Raw genomic sequence first — 14,937 nt, 5'->3', positions numbered from 1 at the left:
ATTCATAAATAGTCACAGTTACAAACTGATCTCGAGGAGGGACATAAGCGTATTAAAGCTCCTTTGAGAACAGAGAGCAGGTTCACTGAACTGAAATGAGGCGTTACTTACCTACTTGCCAGCAGCATGAAGCTAATACAACATGGCAGCTCAGGGCAGCTCTATGCTACTTTCTCAGCCTCACCAAGTAATTGGTGACCCAGCACCCCACCTGACATGGGCGGCTCGAGGAACGGGTCCCAGAAAAGCAAACAGGGTCAATCCTACATGGGATTGTCGTATGTTCACTATAAAGCATGTGACAGAGAAAGGCACAGGCCAGACTATTTGACTTTACACAGTGTTTGGTTTAGACTTTGGGAGGGATTGTCGCGGTATTAAGTTCCAACACTCTTAAAATGTGATAAATCTGTGGAGCAAAATGTCACAGATTTTAAAACAATCCAACTACTCAGCATATGCACATCAACTAAACTTGAATTAATTTCATATTTTATTAACATTAACTGACATGCAGCTGAATGCAACCCTGAGATTTCTTTCATGCCATATGTATGCTCTCAGCATTAGACAGCTCATCATATATAGATTAGATTCGTAAGAGTATTTTAATATGCATGCAACAGCTTTTAAATCATTTAAAGACCCAGTTTGTGCTTGTCATTAAAAATCATCTTTACATTGGACTCTTACGAACAAGTCAGAGCTAAGTATCTGTGGCTCAAATGTAATCTAGTCTGTAAGCATTAAATCCATGAATGCGTACCGCAGCAAGGCAAGGAAAGTGAAATTTGGTTTCCAGCTAACAAGTGTAAAGTCGCCCCCAAATAAATAGTTTGCACCATTTTTATTGGCAATTATTAGTCCTCAATTGTGCAAACCAGTTGTTCCCTCAGCTGAAACGCTGTCCCTGAAACTACTGATGTATGTCCACAGAAAACAAATGCAAATCAAGAGGAAAATCAAGGAGAATCTGGGCAGTGTCCATAAATTTCCAATAAATACTTCAAGCATCTAACTGTATGAGTATAACGGCTACATACATATACTAACCTGTCAGTTGCTAACCTGTCAACTTCCAGTTTGGTCTAAACTTACACCTCAAACATATACCTACACATCATCAGTGTGTAGCTTAAGAAACTACTTCAGCACAGCTTGCAACTGGTTCCAGTAGCCAGCAGTTTCATATGAATTTACTTGTGACGAGACCAGGGCCCCACATTCTGTTGTAAGACTGATATCTCTGTCGTAGGTATCGCAAAACTAAGATTAAAGGGGATATATCGTGTTTTTTGTGATTTTCTGTCATTTTTATACTATTATGATGTCAGATGTTGGATGATAAACATAGTCCGAGTTCCAAAACTTGCAGTTAGCGTACGTAAAAATGTTCCCTACAAGTCAAAAACTCAGGGCTTCACTCTCATGTTATTTACCTAATCAACAAAGACAGCAAGTACTAGCCAATCAGAGGCAGAGTACGACAGGTCTTTGCAGAGTGTGGGTGAGAAAAAAATAAGGCACCCTGAACACTACGTTTCCCCATTGAACTTCCATAGCCTTTGTTGCTAAGGTTGTCCCACAGGTTGTTGGCTTTGTCCACTTGCATATTTCGGATTGGATTCAGGCTCAAACATGTACAGATTTATTTAAGAAGTTTATATTTCGAGTAAAGAAGAAAAATAAATTATTTCATATTGTTTGCGTAGTTTGTTAGTTCATCAGGAGGGGTCCTTAAAGAGACAGGAACTAAAACAGCCTGTTCAGACAGATACAGAGGCTGAACTGAGGCGCTACGTAAAGGGTCAGTATGAGTTAAATAAGGAGTTTTTTGAGCTGTAAATCATGCAAAAACATAACGATAGGGCCCCAAAATATAAATACAGACCTGGAAATATGCAAATGTGGAAAAGTCTTGTTTAAGACTGGACAGCAAAGCACATTTCCATTCATTAAAACATTTAAAACACCTTCATTTTCAGGCCAACTGATCTTGAAACAATAATAAATGTTTTAGCCGCCAACTTGCACAATGATAACTTTGATTTCTGAACTTTGGGTCCACTTCAAAGTGACTGCAGCACTATATGAACTGATGACTGTTGGCTAATAGCATCAGCTCAACTTTTGCATCTGATTATCTCTGTAGAGGCGACTCAAGGGTCCCATGTTATAAAACATTGCTAAAACATACTAATCATTCTCTCTAGCATGTCTGCCTTTAATACAGGACATCAAAGAGCAACAAACACACCATGAGTTTATTCTTTTTCTTCTTTTTGCAGGTTTATCTCATACTGTAGTTGCCGAATACAGTAATTTGCATGTATAAAGTGTAGGTTACCATTCAACTTGGCAAGCAGCCTTTCTACAAGATGTTGTTACTGTTGTCATATTACAATACCTACATTACTATTCAGTGAATGCTGTGAAGTAGCTCGTCCTCCCCACCATGACAATACCAATTTCCAGGTGCTGCAGTGCCAAGCGCAGTATATAATGAGTTCCTGTATTTGAAGCAGACTTGCGTGCCGTGGAAATAGACATTGTTGATGCCATCTGACAGTCTACTGAAAGCTCTCCACAGAAGGTTACAGTATTTTCCAGATCTAGATGGAGGTTTCTTCTCTGCTGTTTGGCTGACTGAGTTTGGTGCCAAATCATGTGTTTGTGTTTTGTAAATCCCCTGAGAAGCCTGGTATTTTTTTTCACTGATTTGTCATGGGTTAAGTAGTTCACTAAGCAGACTTTTCTCTATTAGTCTTTTTCTTTTACGGTAATAGTATTCCTTGACCTTTATCTGGGGGTAATTTGCTTTTCCCATGCTTCTTTCATGACCTTACATAAAAAAAATTCTTAAGAGTGGTTTTGTTTATAAGATTTGGGACTTCTCTGGACCCTGGGGCTGGGCATTGCTCTTGCGTGCTTTATCCTACCCTGTTTTGCACAACCTCTCATTGTGGTGATTAAGTATCCATTTGGGGCTTTTCTAGTTGAATCTGTGTTGTTGTGGTGGGTTTTGGGGGTTTTATTTGTGCAAAATGTCACAAATTTGCCTTAGCTCTTTATCCTTTTCTGTCTCATTTTGTTATTGTCAATCCTATCGAGATGTTCCTCTAGTTTCTTTGGTGTTCACACTGCTTTCTCAACTGCACCACTGTTTTGTCCTCGGCTTTGTTCTGAGCTCCTTTTCTTACTACAGAGTCAAAAACTGCCTACTCTGCATTCATAAATATCCCAGTGTTTATCTAGTACAGTATTCCTTCCTACCTTGTCTGTCATTATTTTAAAGGAGTTTTAAGGTTATAGCGTTAGCAAGTCAAAACATGCCAGATAAGCGCGCCACAGCAGGAAGTATTTAAAGTGTGGATTAGTTCTTTAGGAAAACTGACAGCTGGAAATGTACACAAACAGAACTTAGGTTTAAGTTTACAAAACATCCCTCCTGCTCAGTGAGTGGGAGGTGGACATGTAATTATATACTCACAGGGAATGCCCTGGATTAATCATAAATAAATCATGGGGATCGCTGCCGAGTGCATGTTTTACCTGCTTTACAGAAAAATTCTGTAGTTTAGATCAGTGGTTCTCAACCTGGGGATCACAACCCTTTAAAGGGGTCACAAGCTAAAGCTAAGGGGTCGCAGGACAATTAACGAGACAGGAAAGAACTTCTGGTACACAAAATTATATCTTTGCTTGTTTTTTGGGGGGAAAACTGGTTGATTTTACCTCTTCAGGTTTCTAAAAGTGTTCAAATAAAACAATGTGAGACAAGGGAATCACTCTTTGGTGGAACAACTCACAGCTTCAGACACAATGTCACATGTGATGAGTGATGAGAGTAGACAATGCTTCGCTTCAAGGGGTCATAAGTTAAAAGGTCGAGAACCACTGGTGTAGATGACTGTGGTTTAAGGTTTTTAAACAGTTTTTACGAAATAAAAACTTACTGGTTGGTCTTTTCACTACATCCCGAATGCTGATTTTAACAACTATGTACTGTATGTTATTTGTTGTAATACACTGAATTCACATTTACAATGTATAATCTATATCTATCTGGTCACATCATCTTATAATCACTTTCTCAGTATTATCAGCATTAATGAAGCTGCACAGCAACAACTGAAAGCTATAAAGACTTTTCCTCACATCAACATTTGGCTGTGACAACATGACTTAAGAGAGAAAGAAATTCAAAACAAGCCTTTTAATCCTCACCTGCACAGCAATATGTGTTTATTTAACAGATTATGTACTGCTGGCAAGTAACCAAACTCTGTGCTTGGCAGTAAATTAGCTGAGAAGTTGATTCAGCCTGCCCCCTAGTGGTCAACTGGTTTCATTACCTATAACACATGATTGAACTGAATATGAGTGAGGTGTAGCTGAAAGAAATCACATTGTGACTACATTAATGTTCTTTATTTAGGCTGTAAAATTATTGGTAAATACAAATATGAAGTGTTTAACAACTTTATATTTCATCATCATAAACTGAAACTTGAATGAAAAGGAAAAAGCCTTGTAGACTTTATCTAAACCTTAAAAATAGACATATACTCCCACTGTGAATTTAAGGTGCCTTGATTATGATTTTATATATTTGGGACCAAACAGAACACATGAAGGTAAAAGCGTGAAATGTGATGGCCAGCCAGCTAGCTTTTACGCTTTTCTGCTATGTAGCAACAATAAAAAGCTGCACATCCATTTACATGATAGCCTGGTTTATGGAACCACTCTCACTTCTCTTATAAAAGCTCTAGTACTGTTTCAGCAACCAGGTCGGAGCGGGTCCCCCCGGCAGGACAAAGTAGTTCCACCACCAGGGCTTCTCTGCTCTCTCCTCACGGTTCTGGCTCAAATCAGCCATCAGGGTGTAGCGCTCGTACTGGTTGTACGGGTCAAAGCGGTCATAGGTGCCCATGGATGGGATGGCGTCATCCTCCTCTTGCATGTCATACTCTAGCGTGCTTTTTTCCAATACAAAGTCCACTCGGCCTGCTGTCATCATGCGAGGAGGCAGGCGGACTTTCTTCATAGTTCGGATGTAACCCGGGGCCGAGGCGGTCAAAATGTGGATGCCAGGGGTGAGAAGGCGCCAGTACTCTCCATTTTCAACTGTGCAGAGGGGGAAAGGCTGAGCTTTTAGACTTATAATTTGCATGCATTTGTGTCTGAATAGGACTACTTTTTTTAAAAGGGGCACTCCACCAAATTTACACATGAAAATCAGTTTACTCACAGGGTAAACTACTTTTTAACAGAAAGCCTGAGTTACAAACGGGGGTGTGTAGTTTGAAAGATAAGGGCATTAAACAAGCAGGTAATTGGTTGTCAACAACAGACTCTGAGTGACACAAGGCCTTAATATTTGTTTGGTTTTCAGGCACTTCTGTATTATTTAGTGCTAAGTTGTATTTATCAGGGAATAAAGTTTCCTGATCAATTTGGATGTTGACACGAATGCTATTTACAAGTTGGTAACTGGTATGTACTGTAACTCTAATGGTAACGCAGCAAAATGAAAGACATTGCTGTGTTGCATTATGGGAAATGTAGGATGTGTGTGTGGGTTGACCCATATCGGACTAAAAGGCAGGATATTTCAGTCTCTGCTGCATTGATTTATACCATTCTTGTATAATCAGGAGTGGAGTGTCCCTTTAAACAGAACAAAATGTCTCATGTTGGGAAACTAATGTGATAGATTTGGCAATGAAAAATGGTGCACCTTGTTATGAATTGATACATTTTACCTGTGGTTATGTCATGCCGTATTCCTCGGACTGTTATCCGTGCACCTTTTATTCCATTTCCCTCCTCATCTTTTACAATGCCTTTGATACCACGATGGGCCTGAGAAACGACACCATGCAGGATTAGACATTTACAGACAAATAATTTCATATGCATGAATTAAGATTTCAACATGATACCAACTCAGAGGTTGATCAATGATAGAGGATGTCAACAAAAGCAAGAAAACTTGAACAGAATCAGGACTTACTGCTTCCAAAAATGCAATCAAAGCCTCGTGGTTTTCATGCCAGCCAATAAACAGTTCCTCTTCAGGAGGGAATTTATCACAACCCAGCTCCACGGTCACCTCTAAACAGTTGGTGTGAAGATAATTGAAGTCTTGCATACCTGACCGGAGACAAAAACAAAACCACATTATCTAGAAATCCATGAGAAACCCTCATGACCTGACGTTGCTTCCCACATGGTGGATCATAACTGGTCTTACAGCGACCTCTAGTGGCTCCACCTAACACTTCATTCTTCTGAGTAAGACACCACCACCACATGTGAGAAATACTGGTTTCACTTACTTCCTGAAAAGCTGGACCACTGTGCTCCATTAACAATTCCTTTCTCACTGTGATAACGAGACGATCCACACTGTGCATTTTCATTGGCCATTCTTTCATGGGAGGTTGCATAAATTCTTGCAAGAAGCTTGAAAACCTACAGAATAAAAAACATTGTGTTCTTTTTTCTGAAGTTCATTAAATGAGAAGTTAAATATTAATTCAAGTCACGTTATTTCAAACTTTTTCATTGGGATTAGTAGGATTATTATTCATGAATATATATCAATCCAGCCAAAATGCCCACAGTCTATTGTTCAGCTTCAGATCTTTTTTAAATTGTAAAAATCTCAGTAAATTTTGATGAATATTCAAACTTTTCTCTATATCAATTATCACAGACTTACTGTAGCTTATTTTTATAGCTCAGCCTATGAAAACAACAGAAACCCAGCAATACAAACAGTACCAGTGTGTCTAAAGTTTTGACCGGTACTGTATGTCAACATTTTCCTACTCTTGAAGTGATGTTTATCAGGGAACCCGTTCACCTGATCGTCCGGTGCTGGGGATAACATGTTGTGTCCCAGCGGGTGTTTGGAGAGATCGTACGGGTAGGACACCACCAGGTCCCCACCGTGGAAGTTAGCAGAGAGCACAAACGGGATGGAGCGGATCCATTTCATGACAGCATACGTCTCTGGTGCAACCTGGATTGCAGCATTAAGACTTATTCCAACCAAGAAATGAAACAAATCAAGTTTATTCAATTTAAAAAGCAAATATTACCCTTTAGGTCATAAAGTATCATTCACTGACATGACATATATGGATATGGATTCATACTGTACCTTACCAAACCAGTAATAGTCTGGGATTGGGATGTGGTCAGTGCGGTGGCCCTTGCTTCTGCGTCGGTTGTAAACGATGGATGTCAAATCGGGAAAGTTCCTGTTCAGGTCAATGTTCTGGGCATTGTTTTGGCCAATGTTCATAGACTCATATCTGGGACCCTGTGAAAGTAACAGATGTGTTTTAGAAAATTATCAAAACTAAACTCTGAGAAAATAGTGACCAGCATTCATCACAAGTTCCAGGAAAGGTACATCCTCTAATTGATTGTTTTGACCAGCCAACAGCCCAAATCCCAAAAGTATTTAATTAACAATCATATAAAACATACAAAAGCAGCATTTACGAAGCTGTAAACTGCGTATGTTTGAATAACTGCAATGATCAATCAGTTAGCAAAATTGTCCTCAATGAATTTACTGCTGACACAGTGGAGTTCTTTCTGTAATACGTGTAAATGCATATTTCATACAGGGTATTCAAATATCTTACAAACTCAGGTGTTTTTGGTAAGTACTGTTTCCAAAGTCAAGGATGAACTTTAACCCTCAACATTTACACCAATGTTGACAAGAGGTCCTTAAAATGCACAATTTTTTTTAAAATTTCGGTTTTTGAGACATACTAATGAAAGCTTCAACAGCTATTGAATGGACCTTGGAGTGAGAAACTCAGGTATTCAGGTTTTAAATTTAACAAGGACATGTGGAAAAGTAAGGTGTTTGGATGGTTTCCCAAAGGTATTACAGAACAGATACAACTCAAACTGCGCAGCGATTTATGTGCGTAAGTGTGGAGAACTGACCTCCTCGTCATCTCCATAGTTACTGTCCTGTTGTCCAGAAACAGCCACCTCGTATCCATCAGGGTTCATGGAGGGCAGAATATGGATGCGGGTGGTGTTGATAAGAGTCTGGATGCGCTCGTTCCCCAGAAGATACTCTGAGCACAGGTACTGAGCCAAGTAGATCAGCAGCTGGCGGCCCATGACTTCATTTCCGTGCATGTTGCCAATGTACTTTATCTCTGGCTCAACTGCAGAGGGTCACATTTAGCTGGTTTAACTTCATTAGTAATTAAAAATGATGATCTACAGTGCTGCTTGAAAGTTTGTGAACCATTTGGAATTTGATCTATTTCTGCATAAATATGACCTAAAACATGATCAGATTTCCATTCAAGTCCTAAAACTAGATAAAGAGACATCAATTAAACAAATGAGACAAAAACCTTACACTTGTTTGTTTATTTATTGAGGAAAATGATCCGATGTTACATATTTGTGCGTGGCAAAAGTATGTGAACCTCTAGGATTATCAGTTTATTTGAAGGGGAAATTAGAGTCAGGTTTTTCAATCAATGGGATGAAAATCAAGTGTGAGTCTGGGAGGCCCTGCCTTATTTAAAGAGGAGATATCTGGGTCTTCACTATCAAACTCTGAGCTTCACAACACGGGTTTGTGGAAGTGTGTCATGGCTCAAATAAAGGATATTTTTGAGGACCTTAGAAGAAGAGTTGTTGATGCTCACCAAGCTGGAAAAGGTTACAAAACCATTTCTAAAGAGTTTGGACTCCACCAGTGTACTGTCAGGCAGATTGTGTGCAAATTGAAGACATCCATCACCATTGTTACCCTCCCCAGGAGTGGTTGAACAACAATGATCACACCAAAAGCAGACGTGTAATACTCCGGGAGGCCAGAAGGGACCCCAGGGTAACATCTAGGAAACTAAAGACCTCTAGTGCAGGGCCTACAGTCAACGTTCATTAGTCCACTATCAGGAGAACATTGAACATCAATGGTGTGCATGGCAGAGTTGCAAGGAAAAAAGCCACTTCTCTCCAAAAAGAACATTGCTGCCATCTACGGTTCATTCAAGACCACATGGATAAGCCAGAAGGTGATTGGAAAAATGTTCTGTGGATGGATGAGACCAAATTGAACTTTTCGGCTTGAATGAGAAGCATTATGCTCGGCGATGAGCAAACACTGCATTCCAGCATAAGAACCTTAACCCATCTGTGAAATGTGGTGGTGGTAGTATGATGATTTGGGCTGCTTTGCTGCCTCTGAACCAGGACAGCTTGCAATCATTGATGGAACTATGAGTTCTGAGTTGTACCAGCGAATTCTATTGGAAAACGTCAAGGTATCTGTCTGTGAACTGACCTTAAAAAATGAAAAAGTTGGGGTTTTTTGTCTCATCTGTTTAATTGGGTTCACTTTATCTAGTTTTAGGACTTGTGTAAATATCTGATCATGTTTTAGGTCATATTTATGCAGAAATACTGAAAATTCTAAAGGGTTCACAAACTTTCAAGCAGCACTACACACTGACTATGACGAGCTTTACTTACGCAGTTCGTGTTGTCCGGGGTTGTTTGAGAACTCAATCACCTGCAGCTCCCTGCCCTCCATGCTGCGGCCGATGTTGTAGGTTCTGGCTATATCGGAGCATTGTTCCTCAATTTTCTTGAAGACACTAATCATCTGAGTGTTGGAGTGATAGGTGAACTGCATACTGGAAGCAGAGTCCTCAGGAGGAGGCATTTCCATGCTGTCAAACACCTCTTCACCTTGCTCTGCTGTAAGGGAAAAATATGTCTAATTATTTGTGCTCAATGTGCTTTTAATTGTCATAGGGACACATTTAAGAGCTATCAAATAGAAGTGCTGTCGCTATTCCTGAGCAGCTGCCAGGCTATAAATAGGCTGTTTGTAGAGTCTGGTATGTACAGCAAAAACTAAAAAGAGAGTGTGGAAAGTCAGTTTAACACCCGATGTCTTATGAACCAAATGTGCTTGTTTCAGCTGATGCAGTAGACTGGATTATTTTTGTATTCACACCCATTTTGTCACCAGCAGAAACCATTAATAGCCCCAAACCCACATGGAACACATCACACTTTGTTAGTGCCAGATTCAGAAGGCCCAGTTGCATTGTTTTTATACTTTATAAAACTATTATTGTAAGATGTTCAACCTTCTTTACCTTTAACAAGAGCTTGCATGTGTAATTGACCCTTTCCCATTAAGTAAGATTAATTCTCTGTGCCCTACTACTTAGAAGCAGATTCCCCAACCCTTTTTATCTCCTTTTTGATTTATGTATGGATCTACAGGTCACATGCTTTATCAGAACTTCTTGTCGGATGGTCGAACAGCTTCACAATATATTCATATTAAAATGCAACAATAATTTTGTGATTCAAGTACAGTAGTAGCAAAATATCTGACCCTGCTGTGACAGTACAGTAGAGACACAGGATCTGGTGTTAAATCAGCCTGTGTTCAGGTTGTTCAGGTTGTTAATCCACCAGTGTATCAGTGTTTTTGACCAATAAATGTTCAGTTAATGACCAAAAGGGAAGGTATGGTGGGAAAATGTGATTCTACAACATGCTGCTTTAAAATACTCACAGTTGTCGTCATTACTAGTGTCTGTTTTGTATAACCAATAAACTATTTTTATTCTCCGTTACGGTTTTCATTCAGTCACAGTCCAGCAGCATGCATCTCCACAGCCTTAAGGAGCCGAGAGTGTGTTGGCACCTTAAAATAAAACACTGTATGGCACGTTATCGTGGTTTAGTACTGTTATACGGTCATCACCAATCTGTCAACAAGACTAAGAGTCACATCCATGCACTTGGCTCTGTGAGGCTGCACAGTGGTGCTCTGAGCTAAATGCTAACATCAGCATGCTAACGTGCTGATTTTAATCAGGTATAATGTTTACCATGTTAACCATCTTAGTTTAGCATTTTAGCATGCTGACATCTGCTAATAAGGGCCAAACATGAAGTACAGCTAAGCCTGATTTATTCATTTTTTTTATTCAGTTTTGTTGTTTGGTTTAAAGGACCAGTGTGACTTAGTGGCACCAAGTGGTGAGGTTGCAGATTGCAACCCACTGAATACCTCTCCCCTTCCCCTTCCAAGCATGTTAAAGAACCTACAGTGGCCACGAAACTCATGAAAAACACAAAAGGCCCTCTCTAGAGTCAGTGTTTGGTTCGTCTGTTCTGAGCTACTGAAGAAACATGGCGGTGCAACATGGCGGCCTCTGTAGAAGAGCTCCCCATGTAGATATGGAGGGCTCATTCTAAAGTAACAACAACACAACAATTCTTATTTTCAGGTGATTATACACCATTTAAAACATACTTATTAACATTATATTCAATTTCTGCCAAGTCTCTTCCGCTAGATGCCACTAAATTTTACACACTGCACATTTAAATGTTGGACAAATTGAAATTTTCACCTGCTGGTGGGGCTAGAGGAAAAGTCAGAGGATCACCAAAGTCAATTGGATTCATCCTCTGGGCACCATGACTGTCTGTAAAACATTTCATGGATTTTCTGGACCAAAGTGGTGGACTGACCAAGAGACCTACACTGGCTTCCATTGTGTAATGCTGCTAACATGGCTAAAAATAACAGATGGGACTTAAACTTTTACTAATAACCAGTCACCTTGCACCAGACCTGACGCCTACAGTCTTGATATTTAAGGCTGTTCCACCGTGCAGCCCCAATGTAAAAAACAGGGGCATCTAGCTACGTTATTAACTCAAGTCCCATTCAAAAACACACACTGGTCCCGGTGTTATAGTCATGCTGAGCTGTTATCTAGATGATCTCTTTTACGTATAGAGAAGAAACAAATTGCACCCACTTTTCACTTGTTTTGTTACATATCCACAGGTTATGCAAATATTGTACGAAGAGGTCACATCATATCAAAACAGGAAAAATTGCATCACTTTGAGATAGATAGGAATATGGGAGCAATTACACAGATCCGACGTGCTGCCAGACATCTGAACCAAATTCTTGGTTCAAAAACTTTTGCACGACAATAAAACATGAGTCCCTTTGATACGGTGCTACAGTTGAAGACTGTTTAGTTCATTGCATTGGTTGACTCTACAACTTTTATGACCATGTACACAGTTTACTGTACACAAACGCTAAATGCTCAAATCAGTTCCTGCTGCCCGTGCAGATGTTTCTACTGTTCGTGCTCTCAAATGACTCACACATGATTACCTTATTATCTTCTTTTATCTTTAGAAACCTGTTTTGCACATTAAGAATTTACAACATTTTTTAGAAAACAATGTTTGCCTTTCTGCTGTGCATTAAGGCACTGTTTACAAGAACAGGCTTCTAATGAAAACATATGAAAATAGACACGGGACTAAGTGACAGTGAGGGTTTATGTAGGGAAATAAGGCGTTCCAGTTGGACTTTATTTTGACGTGAGCCACATCAGCATGTGTGTGAACCAGATGCCTGATGAAAACGTGAAATATGCACCACTGAAACTCAAAGCATTATACTTGTGTGTTCCTTAAAGATGAAAATGAAAAGGTATCACATCTCAAAGTATTATGATATAGCACCAAAGTCAAAATAGCCAATGCTAAGGTCAGGCAAGGTCACTAAGGTCACGGTACCAATGATATTCTCACCTCTGAGGCCCTCCAGCGGGTCATAACAGCCCTCCTCGTCACTGACGAAGAAACGATCACAGTCCAGGAAGTAGGGCCACGCCATCTCTATCCCATCAAAAGTGTGGCCACATCTTTTAAACACCGCTTCACAAGTAGAGCGACAGGGCTTCAGCACCTTGTCTTTCTCGCAGCGCGGGGCCAACACCGAGCAGCCCAGCATGCGGATGTCTGGGTTGCACTGTCCACCCAGCAGAGATTCAACCACACTTATGAGGAGGTACTCAGCCCCGGACTCGGCGTCTTCACGGGTCTTGTGGCCGAGAATGTTTGGGAACATGGTCTGAGCATAAGACATGTCATCGCAGTAGGACAGCAACAGATCTGTGCATTTGGCTGAGGTGAAAAAGGATAAAATTCAGGTAGAGACTGCAAGCAAGGGGAACATTTTGAAATTAACTGATGTACAGATTGCTCAGCAGAAAGTGAAGGGAACAGTTATCAACAGCCAAAATTAATATTAACTTTATCAGTCTAATATGGAGGGATCGAGACACGCATCTCCATCTGTCAAGCACTTAATCATGAGGCTCACTGTGCTGTCTTCCATCATCTAGCCCCAAATATTTCTATTATCTCTGGAAATTAGAATTTGAATATTTCATACTGCCATTGATCATCTAAAAATACACATGATGGTTTCATGGTCTTCGGGCCAGATTCCATTAAGACTACACCCAGTGTGACTTATGATCTCATCTTTTTTGTTGTTAAAAACACTGATTCACATCAAATCCATGGGGGTGTAACTGTACAAAGACATGACCAGTCATGGAGGGTGTGGTGACTTTACAGCCTGAGCTTCCTCTGGTGTCACAGGCACAAAACATCAAGTAATTTTGGGCTTAAAAATATTAAGTTCAGAAAAGCTACAAAGATTAAAAAGCCCAGAAAGGTGATCAGCTGCTAAAACATGAAGAAATCTGGCTAACAAACAGCCCACGCATGACAGCGCTCTTCCACCAGGCCCAAAGGTACTTACGTTTTTCTTCCACTGTTGGCTTGCATAGTCCTGAAAGACACATCAGTGTAAGTTAACACTGTAGCAGACACTAGATGGCAGAGTGGTTTCTATAAATGCCTCATTGTGGCCTACAAAAATGCCTGTCTGTCTACAAAAAGTCTTATTAAATCACAAGAAATGTCACATACATGACTGGATTATTAATCTTAATCATTAAGATTGAAAAGTTTTCATCTAGAATATTACAGTAACACTATTTGACAAGCTACAGGCCTACATGTAATCATATTTACAACACCACTGTGTGGATTTAAGTTTAAAGAAGCTACATAAAAGCTTTTTTTTCTTTAAGTTTTGCAGCATGAAAGTCAGCTCCTGAATCTGAGGCTGTACATGAAATGATGTCATATATAATTCATGCAGCAGGTCCGGATGCGCGCAGAAAAATAAAGCAGAAATCACATGAAGCAGAGAAAGTTTACCTCGATATCCCGGGTCACAGCGTCGGGGTGCACACGAAACGAGGAGCAACATCTGAAGCAGGATCAGCAGCATGATGCACATTTTCCGCGGTTTATATTCCATATCGATGTGGCACCTCACACACGCAGCCAGAGTGTGTGTGTGTGTGTGTGTGAGTGTGTGAATCTCCCAAGTCTGTAGAAATTCTGAACTTCCTTGAAAGCCACATTATTACACGCATTACGGTCAACTATCAAGTTACAGAGGAAATATCTCTGAGGTGAAGTAGGGATACGTGCGTGAGAACGTGCACGTATCGCTTCTTTACCTCAGTGGTTTTTAGCGTTAATTTACAGAAATTAAAATTAAATTGATTCGAGATGATTTTGCTGTTTACCTCACTTTGACTTCAATTGTTGATTTTTTTTTATACTTGCCCTGAAATGCATCATGGTTTTAAGTCAGTCCATGTCTCCCCTTGGCTATATTAACTTAATATTCTCACCTTATTATTATTATTTGTGTGAATGTGTGAGTGTGTGGTTGGAGGAGAGGGTGGGCGTCTGTCATAGGCTACTTTGGGGGGAAAAATTCAGACTAAAGACTGACTAAAAGACTAAAGACTAAAAGCTGATTTTTTGGGTCCGTGGTTAAGTTTATGGTTAGGTTATATTTAGGGTTAGGGTTAGGGTTAGGATAGGGTTATGGTTAGGGCAAGACTCCAGGAAATGAATGTAAGTCTATGTAATGTCCCCAAATGTGACCTAGGACAACTTTATCATGTTGATCAATTGCTTTCATGCTGGTGTTAAGCA

General features: G+C 40.0%; 1 protein-coding gene across 2 annotated transcripts; it reads right to left on the bottom strand.

Annotated features, from left to right (window-relative positions):
* Nucleotides 1-4,416: 4,416 nt before the first annotated feature.
* LOC122974058 (carboxypeptidase Z-like) lies at nucleotides 4,417-14,359 on the bottom strand. Of its 2 annotated transcripts, none has more exons than XM_044341901.1 (11): nucleotides 14,143-14,359; nucleotides 13,679-13,708; nucleotides 12,658-13,032; nucleotides 9,535-9,762; nucleotides 7,981-8,210; nucleotides 7,175-7,336; nucleotides 6,875-7,033; nucleotides 6,345-6,480; nucleotides 6,020-6,159; nucleotides 5,769-5,868; nucleotides 4,417-5,130 (listed from the first exon to the last, which is right to left on the bottom strand). In XM_044341901.1, the coding sequence occupies exons 1-11, from the start codon at nucleotides 14,243-14,245 to the stop codon at nucleotides 4,772-4,774; spliced, it is 2,022 nt and encodes a 673-aa protein (XP_044197836.1). In that variant the 5' UTR covers nucleotides 14,246-14,359; the 3' UTR covers nucleotides 4,417-4,771. The 2 variants fall into 2 exon arrangements, with proteins under 2 accessions (XP_044197836.1, XP_044197837.1); XM_044341902.1 differs by having other exon boundaries at nucleotides 12,658-13,065; nucleotides 14,143-14,157.
* Between the last annotated feature and the right edge of the window lie 578 nt (nucleotides 14,360-14,937).

This window comes from Thunnus albacares, chromosome 22, assembly GCF_914725855.1.
Source record: "Thunnus albacares chromosome 22, fThuAlb1.1, whole genome shotgun sequence".
NCBI lineage: Eukaryota > Metazoa > Chordata > Actinopteri > Scombriformes > Scombridae > Thunnus > Thunnus albacares.
The sequence above is the reverse complement of the archived record's forward strand: the minus strand, read 5'-3'. Positions and strand labels throughout refer to the sequence as shown.